This window comes from Chelon labrosus, assembly GCF_963514085.1.
Source record: "Chelon labrosus genome assembly, chromosome: 2".
Taxonomy (NCBI): domain Eukaryota; kingdom Metazoa; phylum Chordata; class Actinopteri; order Mugiliformes; family Mugilidae; genus Chelon; species Chelon labrosus.
The window spans coordinates 9,796,903-9,820,471 of record NC_140338.1 but is presented as its reverse complement, the minus strand read 5'-3'; the positions used below and the strand labels follow the sequence as shown (position 1 = coordinate 9,820,471).

The 23,569-nt window shown below is 42.9% G+C and overlaps 1 protein-coding gene across 1 annotated transcript; it reads left to right on the top strand.

Moving 5' to 3' along the window:
* The first annotated feature begins 1,824 nt into the window (after window positions 1–1,824).
* trip10b (thyroid hormone receptor interactor 10b) lies at window positions 1,825–23,515 on the top strand. Its single transcript, XM_084565333.1, has 15 exons — window positions 1,825–2,108; window positions 9,471–9,586; window positions 9,726–9,779; window positions 11,528–11,675; window positions 11,776–11,838; window positions 13,430–13,534; window positions 13,785–13,913; window positions 14,081–14,227; window positions 15,154–15,315; window positions 16,647–16,670; window positions 19,056–19,165; window positions 20,692–20,824; window positions 20,906–20,973; window positions 21,540–21,643; window positions 21,742–23,515. The coding sequence occupies exons 1-15, from the start codon at window positions 2,085–2,087 to the stop codon at window positions 21,885–21,887; spliced, it is 1,533 nt and encodes a 510-aa protein (XP_084421459.1). The 5' UTR covers window positions 1,825–2,084; the 3' UTR covers window positions 21,888–23,515.
* Window positions 23,516–23,569: the final 54 nt, after the last annotated feature.

Below are 23,569 nucleotides of genomic sequence, written 5' to 3'. Positions count from 1 at the left end.
TAACTTTTGAAACCGAGATAACCCACATCTTTCAGTCAATGAGTAGGTGCTATATATATAATCAGTTATATGTGAACAGGTGTGATCTTAACGGGTATGTTGGTGTCATCTTCAAATTCCAAAGAGAAGTGTGCTGGAGTAACAAGAAGACATACTGTATGTTTGGTCTGCCCCTATTTATATCACTAACAGAGGAGGCTGAATACTATTCTTTGTTTGTTTTTGTTTTGTTTTATGAAAATGTGAAAAGAATTGGAACAATTTTGAACCGTCACCTCTGTAGAACAGCTTCTAGATTTTTATCCAATATGACAAAGGCCCCGTTGAAATGCTACTTAAAAATCACACGTTTATAAGTAAATCTTGATCTGAAAAGCAACCAGCGTATAGGGCAACCAGGGCAACTGTAACACACTCAGTTCCTCAAAGCAAAAATATACAGCGATGACAATAGCTCTGCACATGCTCAGTGGGATCCTCTCTGTGCTAGCCGTGGAGAAAGGACGGTATCACTTCATCTTTTAGACATAAAACTGGCCTTAAAGAATGAAAGTTACTTTCTGAGTGTGCAGTATTTTCCTTCTGCTGTCTGAAGTTCAGAAGACTGTGGACGTTTATTTTTAGGTTGTTGGCTAACCCGTGGCCTACCCATACTGTTTCATTAAAGTTTGGTTGAAGACTGTTGTTGACCCATCAAGTTAAATCAATTAAACTGCCGCTAGAATAGCTGCTTCGAATGGATATAACAGCTGATAATGTTGACTGGTACAGCAGTAAGGTGGTTTAATCTGACTCATAGTTGGTTCACATGATTCTTTTTTTTTAGTATCATGAAGTCTTATTGCTTTAAATGTAACACATTCATTTAATAAAGTCAAACATGGTCTTTAAACCTCCTGTGGGGGAAACCGTCCATTTGAGGTCGGGTCACGAGACAAAAAAAAAAAAAAGAGAAGAGAAGAGAAGGGGTGAGGAGAAGCGAGAATGGGAAGCAAAGTGATTAGTTCATACATCCAGATAAAACATTTACGCGACACAATAAACCGTGATATTTATAAGAGATATAAAGGATCATTTTACTTCTGTCTCTCTACACACCTGGTCTCAAGGTCAGGTCAGGTCAGGTCAACACCTTGTGCTGTTCCTAAACTGTTTTTGTGTGTCTACCTGTGTCAGGCTGCATCCTGTTGTTGGGGATGGCTGCTGCCATCAAGGAGTGTCATTGCTATGGGGTGGGGGTGCCTGGTCTGGTCTAGGTGGGTGCTACATGTCTAAGTAACATCCGCATGAATGAATGCCAGGTCCAAACGTTTCCCAGCAGAACATTGAACTGTCACAAGATGGTCAACGTTCTTCACTTCTCCTGCGGATTATCGGTGTACATTAAAGCATAAAATCAGTACTAATCGAGTTGCACAATAATAAAGTGTAGGAGTAACAGTCACGGAGGAGGTATTATTATCAAATTCAGCAGCCTGATTATTATGAAACTGACATAAAGTCAATGTTTAATCTCAGGTGTTATCGTGGCGTTTTTTACAGCTCAATAATGTTGATACAGCTTATTCAAAGGATCCGGTCTTGTGTGTTTTTGGGAACTTTTAAAGTGAAAATAACCTCAAGCTGCTTCTTTAAGATAAAACAAACAGAAACATCCCTCTCTCTCTCTCACTCACTCACTCTCCCAGGGACGTGTGTGTTTTCTCTCTCTCTCTCCCTCTCTCTCTCTCTCTCTCTCTCTCTCTCACTCTCTCACTCACTCTCCCAGGGACGTGTGTGTTTTCTCTCTCTCTCTCTCTCTCTCTCTCTCTCTCCCAGGGAGAAACAGGACCGTCGTGCCAAGGAGAAGGCGTAGACTTCCTTCAAACATTTCCTCCGCCATCTCCGCTTTCGAGTTTTGTGGAATCTTTGTCCGAGGAGGACTTTTGTGTTTTTTTGTTTTTTGTCCTCTCTCCCATATGAGTACACAGTTTGCTCTCTTCACCTTGTCGCCGCCTGCCTTCCTTCCCTCTCCCTCTCTCTCTCTCCTTCTCTTTGCCTTGAGAGGATTCCTCGCTCCTTTCGCCTGAACTTTTGCAGAAACCATGGACTGGGGAACAGATCTTTGGGTGAGTTGACAGCTGACACTGGAGGACCCTGTGTTTGCAGACGCATTCCTTCTACATCCATTTGGAGCGCGGTGTCCTGCTATTGTTTTCGTCGACACACTGTGTGTACTGTTTTTTTTTTTTTGTGTGTTTTAGCGGTAGGCCTGGGTTAAGTAAGACAGCAGCAGGAGTCTGTGTGTGTGTGTGTGAAGCCTGCAGCCAGAGGATTTCGCAACTCTTGCATACCTTATCATAAGCTGAGAGGGGGGGAAAAGAGAGGTTTATTACTCTTTCTGAAACGGCTGTGTGCTCTTATCTGCCCACTGTGGGCTAAAGGTGTGGGCTTGTCCACCACAACCACCCCCTCCCCCTTTTTTCTTTTTAATATCTTATTCACTCCTGTTTGTTCCTTCTTTCCTTCATGCGTGAAAACCCAAGCTCTGCTTTGGGACAACACTTACGAGGAAGTGTTATGGTTTCTGGCTGGCTGGCTGCCTGGCTGGTGGTGGCGGTTGTGAAAGTACCTTGTCACTGTATCTGCTCAGTGTCCCAGCTGTGAATCACAGTTACAGTCATCAGGTCAAACTACCTCATCGCTTACTCCACACACCAGCCACCAGTGTGGAGTAAGACGTAAGGCGTTAAAGGGGCCGTTTGGGCTAACCCCTCGACGATATCACGCATCCAGGCTGCTGTAAATCCCAAAGCGATGCCTTCTAGTTTTGTCCGAGCGGCAGTTTAAAACTCAGAGGTGCTCTGTTTGTTGAGACAGAGAAAGACAGGAAATCCTCCCATTCAGGGAGCTGGAACCAGAGCTCGTCCGTCATCTTTCTAAATCGATTTCAGCATTTTTCTGCTGATTGACTTCAGTATGCGAATTGTTGTTGTGTTGGACGACGTGTAAAGAAATGCCTGTCAACAGATCCTGCCGTTAGGGCGTGATTGTGTTGGTTTGGCTTCAAGCTCTGGTTTGTTGACGGCAAGCTGAAGTTCATGTTTATTCATGGCTTTTTGGTGCGTTTGATGCCTCTTGTGATAGCCTGGCACAGTCAGACTCAGTTCTTATCAGAATATGAGTCTGGTAGCACTGAGATTTCATTATGGGGCGTGTTTCAACTGGTAAAGAGGGGGAAAATACCTCTGAATGCAACTGGATAGTCCCTTCAATCAGTCAGAGCTATTTTGTTTGAAACTAATTCAACTCAACAGTTGAGATGTGTACGACTACGACGCTGTTGCTCTTCTGTCCATCGCTGCGTAGAACGATTCGATTTATCCAGCAGATCTTGGCCAGAGCGTAATTGGTTCCCAACGGTGGGCTTCCAGACCAACTTTTGTGGCGGTGCGGAGTCGGTCTGGCTTCCAGGCTGGCTTTATGATGTCTAACTGTGGGAAAACCAAACGACTCTTGAGAAAGTCCTGTAGTTATTTATTGGTTAATCGGGCTGCAACCAAGTATGTTTTCGTAAAATGAAAGAACATGACCCATTACACATTCCCAAACACTAACGGAACATCTTAAAGTTGGTCCATATATTAAGTTTATTAACTCATCAGATGAAGAAAAGCAGACAGTTTTCAGATCTTTGCATCTTGTAAAACAGTTGCAACTCTTTGCATGATCAGGCGGTTGTTCTAGTGACATTAGCTCCTGTTCAGACATTAGTAAATTCAATATCTTTGAGAACTTGACATGTTTATTTTAATCTCTGGACAAATCCTGGAGGACTTTGTTTGCTGTATTCTGACAAACGACTGATAAACTGAAAACAATCTGGAAATAACTGAAGTCAAACTAATATTTAGCTGTAGCGCTTTTATCTGAATTGCCCACCTGAAGCAAGGTCTCCTCTCTGCTCGCTAGCCAGCTCCAGAGCCGAGCTCAGATTTCATGTTATCATAGAAATCAAACATCTGTCTAAAGAATATAATGAAATAAGCCACAAAGTCGCTCTAGAGTTGGACGTATCATCCAATTTCAAACTCGCTCAGCTCCGAAGCTGGATGCAAAACAGCTGCACCGTTCCATCAGATTCATTTATCGTGCGTGGCTTCAGAATCGTTCCCTCTGAATTTATTCTGTATCTATGTAAACGTTATAATCTCCACTAGCACTTAAGATAAAGTTTTGTTGGTTTAGGCAATGTTTGGCAAATGTTTGTAACTTTGTGACGACTGGCCCAACAGCCGGGGCGGTTAAACCACGACCAGCTGTTATTTGAATATGACATAACCCCGGCGCTGTGAAGAAAAAAACAAAAACAAATCAAAACACACCCAGTCCCAGTCCAGGATTTGACCACAGTTTAACATAAATTGCTCCCTCCTTAAAAACATGTTTGCACAAAAACGTTGTCAACATTTCTGTAGGCCTTTACAAAGATTGTGAGCTAAGTGGTGCTAATTTCAAACTTGTAATTCGCCAAATCACATTGTCACATTAAAGTTTAAGAATAATTCAGCTTGTAATATGCAAAACGTTTCTCTCCGTCTGGTCGGAAGCAATCACCGCCATAATCAGGAGTTCACTGAAGCATCACGAAGGGAAACAAAACTTCAAAAGATTTCAGTTTAGGTTGTCAAGCAGCGTCTGCCAGTCCTTTGTGAAAAGTAGATGCGACTTTGGTTTCATTTTCTTTTGCATACGTGTCATCGTCCGAGTTCCAGATTTATTTAGTGATTTAAAGTATATTTTGTTGCATGTTTTAAAACCTTTATTATGTAAAAAAAACAACAACAACAAAGAATTCTCAGTTTCCTTTTGTCTTAACAGGTCATGTCTGTGCAAGTTAACAATCGTTCTACTTTCAGTGGTTTAGACAAACCTGGGGTAGAGATATTAACTGACAATAATCTCTGTGTTAGGATTTGTTTGTTGGCCATTTTAATGTAGTGCTGCATAAACTTCCATTAAGTAAGCGTCCTAGGTTTTGAACTCTATGAAGATAATTTCATATTTAAGCCATCTTTATAGTAGCGCACAGTTGAGTCCAGGAGTCCAGGATCGGTGCAGGATGCAAGAAGAAACATTTCTACACATAGAGACTGTTTAAAAGAAGTAGTTGCAGCCAAGGTGTTGCCTCACGGTTGTGGTTTGCTGCGCCGAGCGGTATGTTCGTAACAGACTTGCATATATCTAGGGCAAGAGGCAGGAGATTGAGAGGAGTGAGTTATTGAAGCTCAGCGCGATGACTCCGGCCGTCGCCATCTTGTACTGTATGTGCCCAACGCGTCGTAAAATAATTCAAAAGTGTCCGAGGAGGTGGAGCATGAGTCGAGATGAGGTAGACAGCTGGCAAACCTGTGAGGCTCCCCCAACTGTCACCTACTGTACCTTTCTCTGAAAGCAGCCACGCCCTTTTTTCCATGTATTGCTTTAAGCCTTCATACAGTTTAAACAAGTGAGTTTGCACAGTTGTCATGAATAGACTGTCGAAACCAAAACCAACATGAATGTGTTTAGATATACACCGATCAGGCATAACATTATGACCACCTTCCTAATATTGTGTAAGTCTCCCTTGTGCCTCCAAAACAGTTGTGACTCATCAGAGAATGGACATGGGCCTTCTGAGGGTGTCCTGTGGTGTCTGGCAACAGAATGTTGTTAGTGGGGGGCCTTTGAGGGGAGGGGCCTCTGTGGATTATCCCACAGATACTTGATCAGTTTGGGATCTAGTGAATTTGGAGGCCAGGTCAACACCTTGTGATGTTCTAAGTTGTTCCTAAACTGTTTTTGTGTGTGTGTCTGTGTCAGGCTGCATCCTGCTGGGGATGGCTGCTACCATCAAGGAGTGTCATTGCTATGGGGTGGGGGTGTCTGGTCTGGTCTAGGTGGGTGCTACATGTCTTAAGTAACATCCACGTGAATGACAGGTCCAAAGGTTTCCCAGCAGAACATTGAACTGTCACAAGATGGTCAGCGGTTTTTACTTCTCCTGTCAGTGGTTGCGCTTTGTGTTTGCTTCTTGATTTGACTGAGAAATCTTGAGGACATTATACATACTCTTACTTTAGTAGCCACGTCCTAAAGCGTACCCTGCTTTATGGCTTACTCTAAACTGTGTCCAAAATTTACTGAATGAATCATGCTGTATCCCAAGAAGAAATAAACCAGTGACTGAAGACATAATTTCCCATAGACTTCTGAACAATCTGAGTCAATGGAGTCAACGCCTGTTGTCCATAAGAAAGAATGCAGGTTCAACACAAACACTTCCACTTCTTTTGTCATCTTTGAAACCGCATTGTTTTCCATCTTATCTCATGAGTCATCATTTGTAAATGAGCTCAATTCATTCAGCGTGTCTTGATAACTAGTATCACTAGCGTAGCACCCAGAATGGATTATTTAACTTTGACATTGACGTTGCAGTTGAAGTTTCCCTTCATTGACTGATTGAGTGGTGTGTAAATCAGAGTGCTCACGTCGACTCAGATCAGCTGCTTCATAGCTACGTCCTTCCGTCTTATTGCCCTCTTGCGTTGTGTTTACATTTAAAACTATGGTGGTGGGAGCTGGTGGCTGTTTGTTGACCGTACAACTTGTAGCGCACGTAGTTTGGAACCTAGACACTGAGAGTTGACATTTAAGGGAAGTGGTGAAAGATTTTTGTTTTGCGTATTCCAAGATTCTGATTTGAGAAGATGTAATTGTTGTAAGTTTTTTTAATTTGGTTTTGTCAAAGAAAATCAACTACAACTAAACAACAACCAAGCAAGTAATGGGTCTTGGAGGGTGTGACCCATCTTTAGTTAATTACCACTAAGGCAAGAGCTAACAGTTAAAACGAAACTGGTTTACAAGTAGCTGGGGGAGACAGTCATGTTGTTTGGCAGCTCGTGTAGTAATGGAGACGGGCCGGGTTCAGGAAACACTGCTGCCTTTTCCAGTGTGCTGTCGTCACAGTGAGGGGGGTGGGACTAGTTCGACTGGTTCCAGGCTTTGGAGAGGCCCCTGGGACCGTCAGTCACAGGGCGGAGGTTGTAGCTGAGCTAATGATTATCTCATTCCTGAGCTCGCTATCAGTGTTTCCTTCTCTCACGCAAGCAAGGATACAGATGTGTCGCTGTAACGCGACAGGGCGTTTATCTAAAAGATTCCTCTTAAACTTCTTAAGCTAATCTCTCCACCAATGTCAGCATTCACCTTGACCCGCCTGACTGCTCTCCTTCCCGGTGTAAACCATCTGTTTCACACCTTCTTACGTTTTCTAAACCTGTTCTTTCCTCGTTCGCCTACCTCCTCCCTCCTCTCTGTAATCAGGACACTGCTAAGTGTGTTACACTAAGGTCTCCATTTAGCTTCCCCCCTCCTCCGAGGACTCAATATCTGTGTCTTTGGCTCCAGAAGAGCCTGGAGCCTCAACACACACACACACACACACACACACACACACACACACATCACATGCACGGACAACCAAAAGGTGGAGTCGCTTCTTTTTTGTGTGTTTCACTAGAGACACAACAAGGGATCCACCCTGAGGCCAAACACCCAATTCGTTTGCGTTCCTGAGTCCGTGCGTTCACATTGTTTGGTTTCGTCGTCACATTTGTCTCCAGAGAGCCCATTGCTGTGTGTCATCATACAGTGCAGATAAAAAGCCAGCGGGGACGCAGAGGACAAATGTTACCTGTACAACAGGTTTGCGTGTGTGTGTGTGCGTCTTTTGAATGTGTATAAAAAGAAAGAGGAATGTTGAAAGGAGAGTACTGCCGGTGTTTGCTTTCATTCTCCACTACGCCTTTGTGCTTGTGTGTTTGTGTACTTTTTGTGCGCGGGGATTGATCGCCGCGCTTCCGTTTCCAATTACGGGCGGGTCAACGGCCTCATTAAAACGTGGCACGGTTTAATTAAAGCTTACGTGATTAGTTGATCAATGGAAAGTTAATCGAGCATTGTTCCAGTAATGGATCTGTGTTTTTCTTTGTTGTGTCTGATTACGATTTTCATCAAAACGTCACATTAAATATGAATCAGACTCCAGGAATGTGAAAGCTTTCTGCTTTGCTTATTGTTTAATGACAATTACCTGAACATTTGAGGGTTTGGATTGTTGGCTGGGAGAAAGCAAGACCTGTAAATATGCCGGATTATAGCAACAATGATAATTTGCATTCACACTCCCTATAGGCAGGTAACACAAATACATGATAAGACATAGGACAGGACAACAGATCACAATAAGAGCTCGTCTCAAGACCGTACATTATTAAGAAGATAAAAGTCAATGGTTACAATACTGGTTTGCTTTCAACCACTGCTCAAGGTGAGTTTTGAAGGTTTGTAATGTGGGACACTCCCTTATGGAGAGTGGAAGACTGTTCCAGATCTTACTGCTCTTTGAAAAGTCACACAAAGAGACACACATCAACAGATTACACTGATCAGACATAACATTATGACCACCTTCCTAATATCGTGTGCCTCCAAAACAGTTGTGATTCATCAGAGAATAGACATGGGCCTTCTGAGGGTGTCCTGTGGTGTCTGGTAACACAATGTTGTTAGTGGGGGCCTTTAGGTCCTATGGGTTGAGGGGAGGGGCCTCTGTGGATCATCCCACAGATACTTGATAAGTTTGGGATCTAGTAGATGTGGAGGCCAGGTCAACACCTTGTGCTGTTAGTTGTTCCTAAAGGGTTTTTGTGTGTTCCTGTGTCAGGCTGCATCCTGCTGGGGATGACTGCTGCCATGAAGGAGTGTCATTGCTATGGGGTGGGGGTACCTAGTCTGGTCTGGGTGGGTGGTACATGTCTAAGTAACATCCACACAAATACCAGGTCCAAAGGTTTCCCAGTAGACCATTGAATTGTCAAAAGATGGTCAGTGTTTTTCACTTCTTCTGTCAGTGGTTTTAATGTTGTGGCTGAAAACATCTGCAGCCCTGCTACGGATATCAGCCTCCCAGGATTACATGCTCTTTGCTATGACCTCTTAGTCTGTGCCACTCACTCATCTGTTGAGAATGTGGAAAAAAAATCAGATCTTATGGAGTCAGATGTCTTTAAATTGCTCATTTCGTGGCACCAAAGAGCATTCAGGTTACTTTCACACAAGACCATCTGATTGTCACAACACATGATAAACCAGACTGAAGTTATGCAACTAATTTGCGTTGCACTTGCATTTTCTTAAATTTGGAATATGAAAAAAATAAATAAAATAAACCTATGTCCTACACTGACGTAGCCACCATCAACTGTGACCTTGCAGTGCATAAATTAGTTTCAGGTCGTAAGTGGTGCAGTAAAAAAAAACAACTCATGCGTCCCATGTGTCGATCTTGAGGTCTTTCCCAAGAGCTGCCTCCAGAGTTCATGTGGATACGACACGGTGCTGTACACTTATGTAAACACGTGTTGCCCTTCCTCTCTTAGGACCAGTATGATGTCATCGACAAGCACACGCAGTCGGGCCTCGACCTGGTGGAGCGCTACATAAAGTTTGTGAAGGAGCGGACGGAGATAGAACAAAACTATGCCAAGCAGCTCAGGTGTGCACTATATGTTTTTGTCTTTTTTAAATTCTGAATGTTTGTTTGTGTTCCCGCAAACTGGGAGGATCTTAAACGTGCTGGCTCACGGGTGTATGTGTGTGACTGTCACGCTGCCTTTCTCTGCTCTGTTTTACAGGAATCTAACGAAGAAATACACAAAACGAGGAAGCAAGGATGAGCAAGACTGCAAGTGAGAAAAACAATGCGATGTCTGGTTTCTCCCATTTCTGCTGTGTTATTCCTCGGTCACCTCTTTTGTTTCACATGTAAACATATACCTGCCCTTTAGTCATCAGTCCCTTTAGCTGATGTTCACCTGAGAGGCTTTCTGTTCTTGCATGACACACAGGATTAAGGCTTTTCATTGCAAGCATATCTGTTGGTTTTGTCTGCTAAATTACTAGCATAAGCTTAAACTACCACTTAAACTCCAGCTGCCTGTGTCCTCTAAATTTTGAAACTTTTAACATGAAGACCGATGATGTAACGCTAAAAGACCGAAATCTTCCATCTCCAATCGTCAGCATCCTCACCAGTCAGTGATGCTTACAGAAGACACGGAAAGCTAGGGGCAACATTATTAATGTATTATGAGGTATTTACTAGTGGTGCGCAGCGTTGCAAATAAAATGTAAATTAACTGTTTGTTTTGATGTGATCCTCAGGTGGATTTAAAAGCCCGATGTAGAACTCAGTAAAACATTTTCTTGATTTATTTGTCTGCCGGTTCACATATTCAGTCAGTATGCAGAATTTCAAGACAGTTCAAGTCATTTGTGGAAGAGAAATAACTGAGATAGTTTGAAATACACCGATCGGCCACAACATTAAAACCACTGACAGGAGAAATGAATAACATTGACCCTGTTTTGACAATCCAGTGTTCTGCTGGGAAACTTTTGGACCTGGCATTCATTCATGTGGATGTTACTTAGACATGTAGCACCCACCTAGACCAGACCAGGCACCCCCACCCCATAGCAATGACACGCAGCAGCCATCCCCAGCAGGATGCAGCCAGAAACAAAAACGGTTTAGGAACAACTAACAGTACAAGGTGTTGACCTGGCCTCCAAATTCACTAGATCCCAAACTGATCTAGTATCTGTAGTATGATCCACAGAGGCCCCTCCCCGCAACCCATAGGACCCAAAGGCCCCCCACTAACAACATTGTGTTGCCAGACACCACAGGACACCCTCAGAAGGTCCATGTCCATTCTCTGATGAGTCACAACTGTTTTGGAGGCACAATGGAGAATAATACACAATATTAGCAATATCGTCGTAATGTTATGCCTGATCGGTGTATGTAAGCTTGTATAATTCAATTCAATTCAATTTTATTTATATAGCGTCAATAACAATACAAATCATCTCAAGACGCTTTACAAAACCCGGCCTGAAACCTCCAGAGCAAGCCTGAAGGCGACGGTGGCAAGGAAAAACTCCCTTTTAACAGGAAGAAAACTTGAGCAGAACCCAGCTCATAAGGAGAGACCCATCTGCCTAAGGCCAGCCGGGTACAGAAAAAGCTATACAACATAACTGTTTAAAACTAAATTAACAAATTTAAAAAAGCCTATAATAAACTAATGTAGCAGCATTTTGGCTTTGGTACAGTGAATGGTTGCTGTTGTTTCGGTTATAATCCATAACCCAATGATTAGTTAACTCAGAAAACCCTCATGCTACCCTTTTGCATAATCTCTCTCTGTCTGTCCATTCGCTTGGGGTCCCGGAGACCCCAAGGGTAGCACGAGGGTTAGCATTTGTGCTTTTGAACAGATTAAGACGTGATTTTGCCACTTGCACATCTCTTCAACATGTATACAAATCCAAAGCTTTTACGTTTTTAACCTACCGCTTGACAACCTTTCCTCAAGAACCTTTAAATGTTGGTCTTCCCAGCCTCCAATCAGTCTCTCCTCTCCTGCAGATTCAGCAACCACGCGTCATTACAGGAGATCCTGAACGAGCTAAACGACTACGCCGGCCAGCGCGAGCTCATCGCTGAAAACATGTCGACCGCCATCTGCGCCGACCTCACTAAGTACCTTCAGGACCTCAAACAAGAACGGAAAACAGTGAGTGGGTTTTATTTTTTTTTTTCCTTCAGATTGCAGACTGTCAGTGAGTTATCTTTCACTGAAGCACATCTGCTGGAACCTCCTCTTTCTTTTACAGCACCTCTCTGATGCCAAGAAGGCCCAGCAGAACCTGGAGAGCAGTAGCAAACAGCTAGAGAGTGTGAGTACGCATGTTGTTGTTTACTAGATTGGATTGGGGGTCACTTACATTACACCTTGTGATATGTACTCAAGGTTATACCTTTTATTTTCTACAATATCTCAACGACAGTAGTTCCTTAAAAGAACTGACTGGTGTTCATTTTAGAGGAAACGGAGCCAAGGTTCAGCTAAACAGCTTTCTCAAACATGTTTTTGAATAAGAAAATATCTATTCATCATTAATTCACAGCTGAAAACGTTATTCATCACTTGATACGATTTTTTTTCTTTGAATATTTGGACAAATGTACTTGTTCAACAAACAGACTGTGGGTTAATGCAGTAAGTAATTAATGGATCTGTCCATGCTAATGAAATATTTACTAATGCTATATACACTGATCAGCCATAACATTATGACCACTGGTGAAGTGAATGACATTGACCATCTTATGAACATCTTTTGGACCTGGCTTTCATTCTTGTGGATGTTACTTAGACATGTAGCACGCACCTAGACCAGACCAGGCACCCCCACCCCATAGCAATGACACTCCTTGATGGCAGCAGCCATCCCCAGCAGCAGGATGCAGACTGACACAGACACAAAAACACTTCGGGAACAACTCAAAAAAACATGAAGAACAGCACAAGGTGTTGACCTGGACTCCAAATCCACTAGATCCCAAACTGATCAAGTATCTGTGGGATGATCCACAGATGTCCCTCCCCTCAATACATAGGACTTAAAGCCCCCCCACTAACAACATCCTGTTGCCAGACACCACAGGACACCCTCAGAAGGCCCATATCCATTGTCTGATGAGTCACAATTGTTTGGAGGCATAAGGGAGACCTACACAATATTAGGAAGGTGGTCATAATGTTATGCCTGATCGGTGTTAATGCTTCTATTCGTTGTTTTTCAAAGTGGTCGGATTGGTATTTATAAATGTCACCATTTTAATAATGAAATAGTTGTATATAAATCTGTCAAGCATTAACAAGTTGCTGCCAGTGCATTTTAGTCCTTTTCAGCCTTGGAGCAGTTTCCTAAAACGTGATCGTCTAAAACAGCCTTTCCACAGCCTGTCAGCCAGAGGCGAAATAGGAGATTAATAAAGCTTAACATGCACAATGCCAGCCAAGAGCTTGGACACACCTACTCATTCAGTGGCTTTCTTTATTATTAGTAGTTTTATTTTCTGCATTGTTGACTAATGCTGACGACATCCAAACTGTGAAGGAACACGTGTGGATTTATGCAGTGAACTCAAAAATGTGTTCAACCGACCAGAATATGTTTTATATTTTAAATTCTTCAGAGTAGCTACCTTTTGCTTTGATGGCAGCTTTGCACACTCTTGGCATTTGCGCAGAAATGTCAGCAGTGTCTGAGACCAATATATCGTCGAGATATGAGCGGCATAAAACCAAGTCTATCTGCATGACTCGAAACCGCTGAGGCTACGTGAATTAACCTTGTGACATAAGTCTGGTAATTATTGTGCAGGTGCTGATAAGAGAGGAAATAACCACTGCTACTAGCGCTCATATCATTATCAAATGTATTAAATGTTATTTGTGTGTGTGTGTGTTCGTGCCTGCAGACAAAGAAGCGCTACGCCAAGGAGTGGGCTGAGGCCGAAAAGGCCACACAACATGCAGATAAAATAGAGAGCGATGTCAACGCCACCAGAGTCGACGTGGACAAAGTAAACACACACACAGACAGACAATAGCCGTGCACACTTTCTTTTTTCACTTTTGGTTTTTAAGACATCTTTCAGTTTGAATAAATCCTTGAACTTTCAGTACCTGTCTCCCCTCACCTTCTCGTGTACTCCTTTCTCCTCCCCGCATCTGTTCCTGCATTCCTTCTCCTTCGCATTTCGTTTTCTGATCCCCCTTTCATGTTCCCCCTCCCTTTCTTTTCTGCCCTTCCATCCATCAACCCACTCCAAGGCCAAGCAGCAAGCCCATGCCCGCACACACACAGCGGAGGATTGCAGGAACGACTACGCGTCCCAGCTCCAGAAATACAACAAGGAGCAGAACCACTTCTACTACAGCGAGATACCGCAGATCTTCAATGTGAGACACACACTCTCAGTGCCAGGGCTCGTACACGTTACCTGCTAAAACAAACCAAACACGCCTTTGTATTGTCCTTGTCCATCACGTTTCTCGTGCATGTGAATTTACGCTGTTGAAAGAGGCGGTGATAAAAAATTGGGCTGCTGTGTGCGTGTGTCGAACAGAGACTGCAGGACATGGACGAGCGGAGGATTCGGCGGCTGGCGGAGGGCTACTGCCAGTTTTCAGACATCGAGAAGAACGTGCTGCCCATCATCTCCAAGTGTCTAGAAGGAATCTCTGCAGCCGGAGCAAAAATTAATGAGAAACAGGCGAGTGCGAGATGCCATTACTGTTTCAGTATCATAGCCAAGACGCCACGCAGCAGGCAGTTAATGGGGGGAAATCAGCTGACTGGGGGGATCTGTCCACCCCCAATTCAGTTTCTAGATAGTATTAGTTAAATTTAGTTTTGTGGTTTCTGGATGAGTTTTACTGGGGTCACAACTGGTCACAGCTTCTGATTTTGACCCCTTTGGTCGAGGCAACATACACCGATCAGCCACAACATTGAAACCACTGACAGGAGAAGTAAGTGACATCGACCGTCTTGTGACAATTCAGTGTTCTGCTGGGAAACTTTTTGACCTGGCATTCATTCATGTGGATGTTACTTAGACATGTAGCACCCACCTAGACCAGACCAGGCACCCCCACCCCATAGCAATGACACTCCTTGATGGCAGCAAACATCCCCAGCAGGATGCAGCCTGACACAGGCACAAAAACGCTTTAGGAACAACTCAGAAAAACATGAAGAACAGCACAAGGTGTTGACCTGGCCTCCAAATTCACTAGATCCCAAACTTATCAAATATCTGTGTGATGATCTACAGAGGTCACTCCCCTCAAGGGCCCCCTACTAACAACATCCTGTTGCCAGACACCACAGGACACCCTCAGAAGGTCCATGTCCAAGACGAGTCACAACTGTTTTGGAGGCACAAGGGAGACCTCCACAATATTAGGAAGGTGGTCATAATGTTATGCCTGATCAGTGTATGTTTGATTTTTTGCTGAAATAAGGATTTTAATTGTAAAATTTCCTGCTCTGTTGCAACTTTGTAAGATATAGTACCTGTCTATTGTTATTCCTCTCAGAGTCCCAGTATTAGTGAGCTGTACTGAACCCCTGAAACCTCACAATGGCCCCAAACACCTTCCTAAAACCCCCCTGTCTGTTCGTGTCTCCCCGCAGGACTCGATACTCCTCATCGAGCAGCACAAGTCCGGCTTCGAGCGACCCGCAGATGTGGAGTTTGAAGACTACACCCAGGGAATCAAATCGGCGACCTCAGAGTCCAGCCTGCACCCGCCAAAAGTGCGCGCCAAGCTCTGGCCTTTCAGCAAGAAGAACAAGGTGAACCTGCACGCCGTGCACATTCTTTCAGTTTGCATAAGAACGTGCAGCGCATATACTCACCGCCTCTGCCCTCTCTGCTTCTCTCTGAAGCTCATGCATGTGACAACCTGAAAATCCTTCTTGTCCAAATCACAGTGTCTGGGGGGGTCGCCAAATAACACAACACATGGCGCGACGTCAGTCCATCCCTCAAGCCTTCCGGGTTAATCTTTAGACTGGAGTTAATCTTTAAAAACAGGTCACACGTGTGTGGTTTCATGTTCAAAACACCTCCAGTGAAAACACTAGTGAGTTTCTTGCAACGTTTACTGGAACAGGGGTAAATTGCAAATTTTTAGGGACTATTTTTCATCTCAGATTAGCACACATTTGGCATGACTAATTCCTAGGGACTCTTCCTGCATAGGAATTAACCATGTCAGGTTTGCTGAAAACTATCATCAGACTTTTTCTTTTACGTTTCTCAGTAGCTGCACTTCCACCGAGGGAGTCACGTTACAGTTAACTGTAGTTTTGCACGTTTGAGAGAGAGCGGTCGTCCTGATGGCCCCTTCAGATACGTTTGAAGTAATAGTCTGCTGTCAGATTATGTGTAGCTGTTGTTAGCCTATATGAAAAGCAGGGGCCAGTTTGCTTCTCATATTTTACCTGGTAGCATTTGTGAAAAATGAAAAGTGAACTGTCTCTCACACAACAATGCTTTAAAACAAACGCACACAAAAGAAGAAGAAGAAGAAAAAAAAAACACTCTGCACACATTCCACTCATGTCTCCGCCCTGTTGCCCTCAGGGGCCCATCCTAATTCCATTCTGCTGCACAGACTTGTCCCAAAACACCTCTTGCTTTCTCTTTAAGTCTTTATCCAGTTTTTTGCCAAAAAAAAAACCAACACCTTTTTTGACTCCTTTCCTCCTTTTACCTCTGCTCCCCACCTCCCATACCTTTTTTTTTTTATTTATTTATCCCATTTTTAGTTTGTTCCTCCATCTTTCTCTCCCCCGTCCCCTTTCCACAGCCTCCCCCTTTCTCTCCACCTCTCCAAGCTGCAGCGCTCTCCCCTCTCTCTCTGTCTGAGGGAGCTTAATCACTCTGTCAAACCTAGGATTTCCACCTTAAAGATATTACACAAACCCCGCTTGGTGAGTGACGCTGCCAATCGTGGCTGCGTGAGCTCGTGTCGTGTTCCCATCGTTGTCCCGTAAACGTCTCTTGCATGTCGCCCATCTGCCATAAGCTGTACTGCCATGTTAAATGTGAAAGCAGTTAACATGGATGTTGTTGCAGAAGTGTTTGTTGTCCGACTGACTCGCTGTTTCTCTCTGTCTAGATATTACAGGCTGAAAAGCACAGGGTAACACTGATTATCGTTACATAGAGGGTAGACCTACAAGGTGCTGGATTATTTTAAGTGGGAAATATTATTTAAAGAGTAACTCCACAATGGACAAAGTGCTGCAATGAAGTACTGAAGGTAAAAACCACCACTGGATCTCTGTGGTGATATCAGACTGACAGTATTTCCTAGTGGTCGCTCGTGGTACTGCAGGGAAAAACTGTCAACACAACAGGTGTATCTGCAAACAAATTTGGACTTTCTAATATGAAATTTCAGAGTGTCCATTATGGCTTTTTAATCCACAAAAGTTTAATATTAGTAGAATTTCTGTGGACGTTGTGGTAACAACATTTAAAGTCATGTAAGCAAAAGGCTTAGCATTCAATTGGTAACATCGGCAACACAACTTTTTGACAATTTAGGAAGCTGACAAGCGGCAACGTTGTATAAAAACATGAGCATGTTGGTTATATCAACATTTTCCCAAGATTTCCTATTATAAAATCACCAAGAAACCTCTATGCTAAGCTAATATACTCAAAAAGACTCAAAAAGAATTCTGCTGCCCATGTTATCAAACAAGATAGATTAATTTCTCCCATGTTGGACTCTCTTGTTTTCTGTTGGTTCAAAACATTCAAACAGACTCGCTTTTACACAGATTCCACTGAAATAAGGTGATACATAAGTTCGCCACTAGAGGGCAGTGCAAGCTAGGCGGAGTTACTCTTTAAATAAATCCAATTCAGTTTTCTGCTAGCACAGGATGCTACGTTTTACATCCAGGCTTGTGTTATAGCTTCATTCCTCAATGTGATGCCATACTGATATACGTTTAAGTCTTTCTGTTGAGAACCAAACCAAATGCATTCATTCTCTACAATCTTTACAGCTACACCAACTTCATATTGTGTTTTATTTGGCATTAGAAGTTGACCAATGCAGAAAATAGCTCCATGTACGCAATATACGACCTTGTGTTACAAAAAAACAAATTGCACCATTCAATAGGTGGTATATACTAACTGATTCAAGGTGTTTTCTTCATTTATGCTCTTTTATATAATGTAGAAACATGGAAACACAGTTGGATTTATGTCTGCCGAGACCTTTTCCCACTCTCTTTTGTGGTCCAATTTATTCCACATCATCCAATCTGGGTTGAAGTCAAGTGATTGTGAAATCCAGATCATGTTGGAACCAAAATTTCAAATTTGGATCACCAGTTTTCCACTGGTCTAATGCCCAGTTCTTGTATTTGTTGGCCAGAGAAGCTCTCTCATTTTATTGTTCTCCCTCATTAGTGGTTTCTCTGCGCCATTTTCCCACCAAAACCCCTTAAATAAGTTGGTTTCCCCAAACCTTTGAATGATATTATACTTTCACCCGCTGGGATCAGCAAACTGATTTTTAAACGTGGCTCTCACAGCGTTTTTAAATATTCACCAGCAACGTCTCTTTCCAGAAACCTGAAAAAATAGTTGTCCCCTCCTCTGAATAATCCCCAGAACATGCTGTGTGAGCAGTTCTGTTGGAAATAGTTTCTGCTCAAGAAATAGTTAGCATTTAAAACGCTGATATTTTGGTGCTACAGGGGTTTGACTCTAGAGAGACACAAACTCTGGCACCTACATCAACTTAAAGACAAAGTCAGACATATTTTTAGTCGGTCTAACCCAGGACTGCTGCAGAGTTTTTAATAAAATGAGCCGCAAACACTTTTTATCGTTAGTTTCAGAAAGTACTGTATGCCCCTCCTCCTTTTTTTCAGCCCACTGGTGTGTCTGAAAATACGAAAACTCTCTATAAAGAGTATATATAAAAATCTTTCCCTCTATATATATATATACAATACAATATATACTAACAAAGCTGAATATTGATTTAATTAGTAGGTTTTCATTGTTATTTTTAACTTGGTTTGGTCCTCATTCTTTAAAATGATTGTTTTACAAAAAACTTTACCTCTTTTACTTAATTTAACACATACTGGTATGGCATCACAGGAGAAATAGTTTGTTGGTTCTATCTATGAGTTGTTCAAGAAACATGCATCAACCCGGACCTCTGTAGGGCCCAAATTGAGACCGCTAATTCAAGAGTATCACGGCCCGGGTATCATCTTTCTGAACATTCATCTCTGCTTTCATACCTTCAACAATGTGTGTTTCCTTGACACATACTAACAGGTTGTCACTCTGTTGTGTGTTTCTTTGACTAACAAGCTGTCACTGTGTGCATGAGGAGGTCTTATTAGCAGTGGGAAAGACAGATAAGAGTCAGGGAGGAGTGACATCTGGTGGTGAGGATTGATATGACACATGACGCTCTGGAGACTTACTGTGTGCATGTGCATTTGTTGTCTCTTCTCTCTCTATATATGTGTGTGTGTGTGTGTAGCCACCAGCAGCAGAGGATTTCTCTCACCTTCCTCCGGAGCAGAGGAAGAAGAGGCTGCAGGGCAAGATCGATGAAATCACCAAAGAGCTGCAAAAAGCCCAGGACCAAAGGTGAAACCATCACCAGTAAAACACAACAGACATCTATGATCTATGAATTGTATTACTGTATACACCGATCAGCCACAACATTATGGCCACTGACAGGAGAAGTTAATAACATTGACCAACTTGTGACAATTCAGTGTTCTGCTGGCAAACTTTGGACCCGGCATTCATTTGTGTGGATGTTACTTAGACATGTAGCTAGGGATGTCCCGGATCGGGACATCCCTAGCTACATCGGAAATCGGGGTCGATCACGTGGTTTCAGACTCGATCGGAATCGGACGTTACATCCCGATCAGGGATCGAATATATATATATATATATTTATATTTATTCTCATTATTTTTTTTTATCAGATCTATAATATTTCAAAACAAATGGGAAAAATAACAGCTTAGTATTTGCTGTTATGTGGTGGTACAGAGTCAGACCGTCTCAACTCCACACAGAAACAACGTATGCGGCATGACGTCACTTTGCTGCGTGCTGTAAAGGAAGCAGAACACGGCAGCAACTTCAAGCTAGTGGCGCGAATATGTCTGCGGTGTGGAGATATTTTAAAGTTGATGAAAAAAAAATTATTTTTTTTTAAAATTATTTTTTATAAAAAAATCAGGGATATCCTGGATCTGTTTCTTCGCTGTTCTTCATTTTTTTTAATGTACTGTAGAAGTATCGGATCGGGACTCGGTATCGGCAGATACTCAAAATCAAATGACTCGGACTCGGACTCGGGGGCAAAAAAACCTGATCGGGACATCCCTACATGTAGCACCCACCTAGACCAGACCAGTCACCCCCACCTATACCAGACCTGGCACCCCAGCCCCATAGCGATGACACTCCTTGATGGCAGCAGCCATCCCCAGCAGGATGCAGCCTGACACAGGTTTCGGAACGAACATGAAAAACAGCACAAGGTGTTGACCTGGCCTCCAAATTCATTCTCTAGACCCCAAACTGATCAAGTATCAAGTATCTGTGGGATGATCCACAGAGGAGGTCCCTCTCCTCAACCCATAGGACTCAAAGGCCCCCTACTAACAACATCCTGTTCCCAGACACCACAGGACACCCTCAGAAGACCCATGTCCATTCTCTGATGAGTCACAACTGTTTTGGAGGCACAACACAATATTAGGAAGGTGGTCATAATGTTATACCTGATTGGTGTAAATGAAATTGAACTGAATTTGAATATAACTTGGCCAAAAAAACATGTAGTGGCCAAGTTATATCTCCTACACATTTGTTTTTCTATGTTGTTATATTAAAGTTGAGACTATTTGAAAATGTTTTGTCTTTAATCACAGAGGAACTTTGTGCCACAGTTTAGGGAAAACATTGTTTGACAGTTGCCTGACGTCTCTAATGCCACACTCAGTAATTCAACACGTCCTCTTAGCTTCTAAACACTTGCCCATCCATCCCGTCCTTATCAGCAGCGCTGCACAAGAGGGAGACTTCCTTAATCAGCGCTCGCATTTCCTAAACAATAACACTGTCGCCTCCTCTCTGTTTGACCTCAGTGAGGCACTGGAGAAGATGAAGGGCGTCTATGAGCAGAATCCACAGATGGGAGACCCCTCCAGTCTGGAGCCTCAGATCACAGAAACTACCCAGAACCTTGGCCGCCTGAGGGGGGAGCTCGCCAAATACGAGGTTATCACACCGCATGCTAATACTGCACATTACTCAGGTGTTTGACCGCAACGTACTGATCTATTTGCTTGTCCGTAACAGACGTGGTTGTTGGAAGCAATAGGTGGAGAGGATTCTTCCAACACCATCAACAACAATATTCGACACGGGTAAGGACTGTAAATCAAGGAATGGTCTGACATTTTGTGAAATACGTTTGCAGATTGACCTGGCATTTGTGTGGATGGATACTTAGACATGTACTACCCACCTAGACCAGACCAGACACCCCAGACACACACAAAAACGTTTAGGAACAAGTAACAAAACATAAAGAACAGCACAAGGTGTTGACCTGGCTTTCAACTTCACTAGACCCCAAACTGATCAATCTACAAGCCATCTGAAGGGTTTAAATCATAGACAGTATGAATGGAGGGACTGCTCCTCTAAAGTGAAGCCAAAGCAAGTAGCGCTCCCCCTGGTGTCTGGCTGCAGTATAGGTCATAAGCTCCACCTTCTCCATGTTAGTGGAACTTGGACCAAACTAAAACACTAAAAATACATTTGAATATTTTTTTCCAAAGATGGTTTCTGTCATTTTAGATAGTAGATATAATGTTGATGCACGTTCAAGTGTCATTTTTTGGATAAGTTTCATTTTAGTTTAGTTATTTGATGCTATAGAAACAGGTTGTGACTTTTTTTAATTTTTAAAAAAAATGTGCGTCTCCAGTGTCACAGCTGACCAGTCTCAGAACATCTACACGGAGTTCGATGATGAATTTGACGACTTAGAAACTCCTGTCGGGCAGTGCACGGCTCTGTACACCTTTGAAGGTACATTTTATGATTCACACTCAACTCATTCATAAATATATACCTCTTTTTAGCCCTTTTATGCATCTGTCACTTTGTGTTTGTGTGTGTGTGTGCAGGCAACAGCGAGGGCACCATTTCCATCACAGAAGGAGAGCAGTTGAGTGTGATGGAGGAGGATAAAGGAGACGGATGGATGAGAGTGCTCAGAGCCAATGGAGAGGAGGGCTATATACCTTCGTCCTACGTCAGATTATCTCCCTAACTTCCGCCGCAGAGCTCGCCATAGAAGTCGAGAGCCAGAGGTGAATACAAAGTCATCCAGGATAATTGGAGCTGTTCTCTGCATCTTTTATCTCGGCCACTGATGTGCGCGTGGCGGGATGAAAGTGAGCGATTATAAAGCTCGCCATCAAGGCTGATTGCGATCTCATACACTCTCGCCGTCTGTGCTCGCTGTGGCAGGTGACGCCGCCTTTAAACGTCTGAACTTTATAGATTTCGGCTCTTTTAAAACCTAAACAACCTTTTTGAATGTACGCCTGAACCCTTCGACTCCTCTTACGTATTCAACATTAATTGTTTATACGGCAATACCTATATCCGCCCACTTGACTTTTCCCCACTGCCAATTCTAATAACCTGCTGAACTTTTTCCTTTTTGCAACACTCTCTGCTCAAACCCCCTCCCCCCTTGTCTGACAGGATACTGTGACTTTTACTTTTATTATTGTGATGATGTGTTGTGACTTTTAACTGGATGAAAACCACTACTCCGTGGAGAGTGTGCTCAGTATATTTTTAACGATAGATGGGTGGGAGGACAGGTCTGTATTTTATATGTCTGAAAGTAGAAGTGCCCGTAAGAGCGGAACAGGTTTTCTTGGGGTTATCTTTCGAGCCTAATGCTAATTTGCTTCCAACATGAGCGATAAGGACAAAATCCATCCTGAAACTAACATGATGCCGCGGTATTCCTGCTAAAGCTGATCCTCCTTTGTGGTACAGCACTCCACAGCTCAGCAGAGAAAGATAAACTCTGGAGCTTCATACCAAACTTTACCTTTTTATTTTTTTTTTTTAAACAAATCGAGGACTTTGTTTTTCCGACGTGCATTCAGAAGGGAACTCCGTGTAAAGATAAGGACAAATTGCAGCGTGTAAAACAAGTTTCAGTGATCTTAATGCCATGTGAGTACCGTGAAGGGAGACTTGAAACAATGCAAACCTGTCCATTTAGTCCATGTGATATATATATAATTTTTATACTATAGTCAAGTTATAAAAGGAAACTTGCTTAAGCTTTTAGGCTTTGACAAAATTAAAGGAAAAGCACAATGGAGGCCAGAAACACATTCAAAGTTCAATGCAAAGAAAAACCTGTTACACATTATTTTAGAACTGGGAATCGCCACCGTTTGAGGTTTCAGCCTTCGCGCGGCTTCAGAGACGATCTTAAATCTGAACATTCACGCGTCTCAGTCTCCACTTTCTATTTTCAAATTTGCACAGCTGTGACTGGACGCCGCGCCAGAGCGGTTTCATTTCCGATAATCAGCTGGTTCCTCCTTAAGTTTCTCATATTCTGTTTTTACACAGCGCCCGTTTCGTGTTTTGAGCCTCCTGAGCGTCTAAATCTTACCGTTCCTTTTGGAAGCTTTCGAAGACAAAATCTTATTCAGCCAAATTCAAAAAAAAGTTTCTACTCCTCACTGGATCACTGCAAAGCGTGATCAAGCACTTTTAAAATCTGTTTTAAAATCTCTTTCTCTCACTGAGCCAAGGTTTACTCATCTCTTTCTTGTACCACTCTGTCCTGCACTAGTAAATGTTTTCTCACCCTTTAAAGGGTACTATTGTATGATCCATTTTCTAAAGAAGATGTCTGTATTTACATGTATCATAAAGTGAGAAGAAAAAAAAGGAAAAACCATTTGTCTGTTGTTT